The sequence below is a fragment of the Oncorhynchus clarkii genome, chromosome 5, assembly GCF_045791955.1.
Source record: "Oncorhynchus clarkii lewisi isolate Uvic-CL-2024 chromosome 5, UVic_Ocla_1.0, whole genome shotgun sequence".
Taxonomy (NCBI): domain Eukaryota; kingdom Metazoa; phylum Chordata; class Actinopteri; order Salmoniformes; family Salmonidae; genus Oncorhynchus; species Oncorhynchus clarkii.
Window position 1 is genome coordinate 13,042,292 of NC_092151.1, and position 7,821 is coordinate 13,050,112.

The 7,821-nt window shown below is 44.1% G+C and overlaps 1 protein-coding gene across 1 annotated transcript; it reads right to left on the bottom strand.

Annotated features, from left to right (window-relative positions):
• Positions 1–5,222: 5,222 nt before the first annotated feature.
• Positions 5,223–7,518, bottom strand: LOC139408367 (immediate early response 5-like). Its single transcript, XM_071152155.1, has one exon. It carries the CDS (start codon positions 7,363–7,365, stop codon positions 6,445–6,447), a length of 921 nt encoding a protein of 306 aa, XP_071008256.1. The 5' UTR covers positions 7,366–7,518; the 3' UTR covers positions 5,223–6,444.
• Between the last annotated feature and the right edge of the window lie 303 nt (positions 7,519–7,821).

The following is a 7,821-nucleotide window of genomic DNA, read 5'->3' on the forward strand; positions in this document are numbered from 1 at the left end:
GGCTACCAATGTAATAAATAATACTAAAAAAACAAAATACTGCATAGTTTCCTAGGAACGCGAAGCGAGGCGGCCATCTCTGTCGGCGCCGGACACATAAGGTGAAATCCTGTCGTCAGTGTGCTGATAGGAAGAGCTTAGTTTGTAAACCCAACCTTTTGTTTACATACACCTTAGCCAAATACATTTAAACTCAGTTTTTCACAATTCCTGACATTTAATCCTAGTAAAAATTCCCTGTTTTAGGTAAGTTTGGCTCACCACTTTATTTTAAGAATGTGAAATGTCAGAATAATAGTAGAGAATGATATATTTAAACTTGTATTTCTTTCATCACATTCCCAGTGGGTCAGAAGTTTACGTACACTAGATTAGTATTTGGTAGCATTGGCTTTAAATTGTTTACCTTGGGTCAAATGTTTTGGGTAGCCTTCCAAAAGCTTCCTACAATAAGTTGGGTACATTTTGGCCCATTCTTCCTGACAAAGCTGGTGTAACTGAGTCAGGTTTGTAGGCCTCCTTGCTCGCACATGCTTTTTCAGTTCTGCCCACAAATTTTCTATGCGATTGAGATCAGGGCCTTGTGATGGCCACTCCAATACCTTGACTTTGTTGTCCTTAAAGCCATTTTGCTACAACTTTGGAAGTATGCTTGGGGTCATTGTCCATTTGGAAGACCCATTTGCGACCAAGCTTTAACTTCCTGACTGATGTCTTGCGATGTTGCTTCAATATATCCACAACTTTCCAGCCACACAATTTTCCTGCCTCATGTAGCTATCTATTTTGTGAAGTGCACCAATCCCTCCTGCAGCAAAGCACCCCCACAAACATGATGCTGCCACCCCCGTGCTTCACAGTTGGGATGGTGTTCTTCGGCTTGCAAGCCTCCCCCTTTTTCCTCCAAACATAACAATGGTCATTATGGCCAAACAGTTCAAATCAAATGTATTTATATAGCCCTTCGTACATCAGCTGATATCTCAAAGTGCTGTACAGACACCCAGCCTAAAACCCCAAACAGCAAGCAATGCAGGTGTAGAAGCACGGTGGCTAGGAAAAACTCCCCAGAAAGGCCAAAACCTAGGAAGAAACCTAGAGAGGAACCAGGCTATGTGGGGTGGCCAGTCCTCTTCTGGCTGTGCCAGCTGGAGATTATAACAGAACATGGCCAAGATGTTCAAATGTTCAGAAATGACCAGCATGGTCAAATAATAATAATCACAGGCAGAACAGTTGAAACTGGAGCAGCAGCACGGCCAGGTGGACTGGGGACAGCAAGGAGTCATCATGTCAGGTAGTCCTGAGGCATGGTCCTAGGGCTCAGGTCCTCCGAGAGAGAGAAAGAAAGAAAGAATTAGAGATTCACACAGGACACCGGATAGGACAGGAGAAGTACTCAAGATATAACAAACTGACCCTATCCCCCGACACAAACTACTGCAGCATAAATACTGGAGGTTGAGACATGAGGGGTCAGGAGACACTGTGGCCCCATCTGATGATACCCCCGGACAGGGCCAAACAGGAAGGATATAACCCCACCCACTTTGCCAAAGTACAGCCCCCACACCACTAGAGGGATATCTTCAACCACCAACTTACCATCCTGAGACAAGGCAGAGTATAGCCCACAACCCAAGACAGGAAGATCACATCAGTGACTCAACCCACTCAAGTGACGCACCCCTCCTAGGGACGGTATGAAAGAGCCCTAGTAAGCCAGTGACTCAGCCCCTGCAATAGGGTTAGAGGCAGAGAATCCCAGTGGAAAGAGGGGAACCGGCCAGGCAGAGACAGCAAGGGCGGTTCGTTACTCCAGAGCCTTTCCGTTCACCTTCACACTCCTGGGCCAGACTACACACAATCATATGACCCACTGAAGAGATGAGTCTTCAGTAAAGACTTAAAGGTTGAGACCGAGTTTGCATCTCTCACATGGGTAGGCAGACCATTCCATAAAAATGGAGCTCTATAGGAGAAAGCCCTGCCTCCAGCTGTTTGCTTAGAAATTCTAGGGACAATTAGGAGGCCTGCATCTTGTGACCGTAGCGTATGTGTAGGTATGTACGGCAGGACCAAATCAGAGAGATATGTAGGAGCAAGCCCATGTAATGCTTTGCAGGTTAGCAGTAAAACCTTGAAATCAGCCCTTGCCTTGACAGGAAGCCAGTGTAGGGAGGCTAGCACTGGAGTAATATGATCAAATTTGTTGGTTCTAGTCAGGATTCTAGCAGCCGTATTTAGCACTAACTTAAGTTTATTTAGTGCTTTATCCGGGTAGCAGGAAAGTAGAGCATTGCAGGGGTCTAACCTAGAAGTGACAAAAGCATGGGATTAATAGTTCCATTTTTGTTTCATCAGACCAGAGGACATTTCTCCAAAAAGTACGATCTTTGTCCCCCTGTGCAGTTCAAACCGTAGTCTGGCTTTTTTATGGCTGTTTTGGAGCAGTGGCTTCTTCCTTGCTGAGCGGCCTTTCAGGTTATGTCGATATAGGACTTGTTTTACTGTGGATATAGATACTTTTGTACCTGTGTCATCCAGCATCTTCACAAGGTCCTTTGCTGTTGTTCTGGGATTTTTTTTGCACCAAAGTCTGTTCATCTCTAAGAGACAGAACGCGTCTCTACTTGCGTACTACTGTTTGTACAGATGAACGCGGTACCTTCAGGCGTTTGGAAATTGCTCCCAAGGATGTGAAGGTTTACCATTTTTTCTGAGGTCTTGGCTGATTTCTTTTGATTTTCCCATGATGTCAAGCAAAGAGGCCTGGGTAGGCCTTGAAAAACATCCACAGGTACACCTCCAATTTATCAGAAGATTCTAAAGCCATGACACAATTTTTTGGAATTTTCCAAGCTGTTTAAAGGCACAGTCAACTTTGTATGTAAACTTCTGACCCACTGGAATTGTGATTCAGTGAATTATTAGTGAAATAATATGTAAAAAATTACTTGTGTCATGCACAAAGTAGATGTCCTAACCGATTTGCTAAAACTATAGTTTGTTAACAAGACATTTGTGGAGTGGTTGAAAACGAGTTTTAATGACTCCAACCTAAGTCTGTAAACTTCCGACTTCGAGTGTATAGATCTATCAATAGATAGATCCAGACATTCATAATGTCGTAGTTAAATGTAAACACTCATAGGGCTCTGTCTCTCCCTCTCTCTGCAGTGGATCCGAATTCTCCACGCAAATTCCATTCGTAATTTCTGCCTCGTCACTGTCGGTAGAGCGCGTTCCAAAAAAAGTGGCCCCTGAAAGAGCTGCCTACTGCTGCCTAATTAAAGGGAGGAGAGGAGACTGAGCGTATCGTTCGGAATCACCCTATATTCATCCCAGCCCCCCACCAATTTAAATGCGTGGAGTGACTGCTGTGCTGTGATCATCAACCGCTGGCGACGCAGATAAGGATGGGGACCGTGAAGGGGCTTTTAGACCATGCGCGCGGTAAAGCAACCTTCTGTCACTCCAATGGGTTAAAAGAAACTAGATGCATACTCTTGTTGATGATAGGCTATAAACTTCTCAAAACGAACGAACCCGCCTGAACAGAGGCACTTGTGTGTATGACAGGAGCAACTGCTCAACATTTTGCCGAGGGCCAGTGCGCACTACGTACGTTACGCAGTTTTCAATGTGTTTGTTATACGGCTATTGTAGTAAAGCCAGTTGTCACTATACATTCATTCTCCCGACTGCACCAGTCTTTGGAATTATTTGACCGATGCTATTCATTTCGAATCCACGCGGAGGAGCTCGCTCTACACCACTAAACGAACCATAATCCACAACATTTGTCACAGTGGGAGGAGAACGCTCTCATTTTAAAGCTTTATATAAAAAATATTTTCAAGATCGCTTTTTGGAGATGAAACCCCTCTACCACGACCAAATGATCCAAATAAGAATCGAATTAGAGAGCGAATTTAAAAAAGCACAATAAGATCTCCATTACCCGTTTGGCTAAAATGGCTACATTAATTGTTACCTATTATAAAACGCATTCTGATCTTTATTAGTCGTCGTACCCTAAAATCATGCTAAACAGTAGTCCAATCTAATAAAACTGACGCGCATAGTGATGCTTTCTACTTACGACCTACCTATACCAAATTATTATGCACAACGGCAAATTGAAAACAGTGCCGGCAACCAAGAGTAGCCTAGGCTAAAGGTTTGTGTTGGACGTAGCGCAGTAGGCTATCTCAAATTGAGAAGAGTCGAGAGGTTTCGGGTTGGAATAAAAACGAGGGAGACAGGGAGAGAGGAGGAGGGATGGGAAGCGGAATGAATGAGGAGGGATGAGGTTGGGGAGGGTGGCGAGGGGGGGGGGGGGGAGCAGCGAAGCCGAGGTCAGCCTGAGGTGCCGCTACATAGGCTTTCTAATACCTTCATTCATTGATTTTGAAGAACACCACCAAGTGGCATATAGCGGAGATAACACGACTGCAAGTTTGGGGGGGATGCCTGGCAAAAAAGCTCAGAGCGCACAGCAAAATCCCAGTCAGCCAGAGCGTGCACTGCAACCAAGCACACGTAGACAGTCTAGAAATTAACCACTGCCTTTTCTCAAGTGGACCAGTTTTAACACCATCTCTATTAGATACAAAATATATCCTGCATTGTTGTTACAATGCTGCACTCCACACGATTCTAACAACCAATTCGTTAAAATTGTATCAAAACTCACAGGCTACTTTTGTTTTAGATTTACACCGTTCTTTCCCCCATTTATCAATAACCTGAATGTTAATAGCCTAGTCCAAAAAGCAGAGGCCTCGTAGACGTAGTCTTTAGACTACGAAGCTCAATAAATGAAATGTAGTAGCCCAAAATACATTATGGATGTCTTTGTGTTGATAACCAGGTTTTTCTGATCTAGTGGAAGTGTTAAATTGCTGTTGATACATCTGCATATCTATTAAGTTACCCACAGTGGTATGGAGGAGAGGAACTGAATGGTGTATGCAACACAAGAATGAAGGCCCCCAATCCTCTCTTGTAACACTGGTTGCAGAATAGGCCTACATCTCTCCCTTAAATGCAGCATGTGATTGACTGTCTTAATAGGGACAGAATCCTCCAAACATCAGGTGATTATGGCTCTGACTGTAGTTTCAGGGAATAATAAACATATGAGACAAAATATGACTTCATCACAGTTTGGGCAGCATGCCATTCAAACAATAAATCAAGAAGGGAGTGGATTTGTTTTAAAATTTTTATTAAGATTATAAATTCTTAACAAATATGTTCTAAAACAGTTTTACCCGGTGATATACAATTTAATATGCACAAAAATACAAGAATAGCAACAAAATATGGAGAGGACGTGTGAAAGACATCTTTATTTCAGTACACATAGTGCTTATAATGTGTGGATGTATGGCAAAATTATGAGCTTGCCTTTTTAGAACAAAAGGTCTTAATATTTTTGAAAATAAAATTCACAAAACCAAGCCATGTTGGCATCATGAATTACTGTGAAGGCTTGATCAGTAACTTTTTGTTATAGGTTAGGGGGAACGCTCAACAGATCGAACTGTCAAAAAAATACCTGGATTGATTCGATTACACGTGCATTCTGGGATTTGGAGGAATGAATGGTTCTGATCAGAGATGAGGTGGGAAGTTGGGTAGCCTACAACAAGTACATCAATAGAGAGAGACGCAGCAAGCTGGTTCAGAGTGAATGCACCCACGAGTTTGAGAGGGAAATTTAAGTCTGAGCCATTGCGCCTTCACCTGTCAATTTATGTGTGGTCAGAATGTGCCATGTAGTTTCCATGTAACATAGCCTACTACTGGTGTCCGACTCTTTAGAATATGAGTTTCGATATCCAAGGTTTAAATATCAACCCATAAATACAATATAGTAAACCAAGTACAACACAACAGTACTTGTGTAGCATATGGTTAACTTTTTGTTAGTTGTTTACCGTATTAAACCACTACGCACAACAAAAGCATGTTGCAAAGCCATCCATGGGCACACTTTTCTATTTATTCTGGAGCTGAGGCTACATTAAATGCTTGCTATTCAGTCACAATACTTGTGTAGCGTCTTAAAAACGATACATTGTGTTCAAAAGTGTTCTGGAGGAGAGATCAAATCAAAACAATCCGCGAGCGAGACATTCAACCACTTTCAATGTATGCAACAATAGCTAGCAGTAGTATGCGTTGGGTTTAAGGCAACGAAATCAACTTCGTTAGATAAAAATTCACAACTACCATGTAAAAATGTGTTATGTAGACATGTTCGGTTTAAAAGGAAACGCCTGCACATCATGTGGCACAACCATATCTCCGTAAAAACGAGTTAACAAACAAAAACTGTTCAATGTTTAAATAGCATTTCTTGCAAAAATAAAGTCAATTTGATTTAGACTTTGTACAATTTCATAAAGTGTTTGATTCTAGTTGACCATGGAGTCAAAAAGCTACAATAGCTCTGGTCCATGCCCCTAGGCTCGCTAGGGCTTGTTTGCTACAGAACTGTCCGTTCAAGGCTTGCTCAAAGTCCGCCTGTCTGCTCACCAGCCCCGAAAACCCCGAGCCGAAAATCGAGATCAGATTGGAAATGTTTGACGTGTCCAAGTGTTCCGAATTTGCGTAGGAACAGTCCTCGAATTTCGCCCTTTTACATGGCGTAAAATCCGGTACTTCCTCAATATCGGATATATAATATTCAAAGTCAACCTTGCGTTTCTTGGCTGGGGACTGTGCGCCCTGGCAGCACTGTTGAAACGACGCGCAGCAGTCCTGGTGAAGGTACCCATTCTCCACAGTGGTCACTACGTGCGTGTCCAGATCGAGCACTGTCGTTTTGTTGCAGTGTAGGTTGTTGTTCACCGTGGAAAAGTCCCAATTCGATACAGGGTAAGCCTCCGCACAACAGCTCCGGTAGAACGAGGGCTCTGTCTCCTTGCAGACATCGTCGCTTTGGAGAGAGAGAGGCGCGGAGCAGGCGGATGGGGCTTGGATATGCGCTGACTGCACTGCTGTTAGGTGGCTTACTGGCAGCAGCGCACAGCAGAGACTCGCCGGTTCGCTCACCCCGTCGTTGCCGCAGCAATCCCCGCTCTGCTCCTCGCAGTCCTCGGCCAAATCCAGCGGGTTTAACTCCTGGATCTCGTTGCAGACGGTCATCACCTCCTCGTACTGCTGCATCCTGTAGATCTCCGCGTACTTCTCGTTCATGTAGACCTGTCTGGCGTTCCTCAGTACATAGGAGACCAGGAGGTTTTTGTGCAGCTTGATGCCTCCTCTCTGCGTCCTGGAGTTGTGAATCTTCCGTAAGGAAATTGAGATTAGACTTTGTGCATCCACTGCACACTCCATCGTGTTGATCATGGTGGTGATATAGTCGTTTCCGCTCCTCTCCGACTCAGAAAAGCGACTTTCTCTTAGTGGAAGTCACGATATTTCGTTCGGGGGCGAAGGCTTAAGTCAGCTCGGTAGTGAAACATTGAACACGGCTGTCCGCTTCCCTCTGTATGCGAGCAAGCAATCATTTGCTAGGGGTACTTAGCCAGAGTATATATATTTCGAGGAGGAGTCGGCCCATCTCCGCTTGCACCAATGAGGACCCGGCCTCCCTATTGATTGACATGCAAACTCCACCCATGTGTGGTGCTCAGGGCCAATCAGACAGAGGCGGTTCTTCTGTGCTATTCAAATTCCAAACTGACTACCAAACTGGAATGCTCTCATGAGACTCACTGGGCTAGAGCGCCGGGTCAAATAGTAGCCTACGTGTGTCTCTGTGACAAGCCTACATGAGAATTAACATTTTCTCATAGATTTATC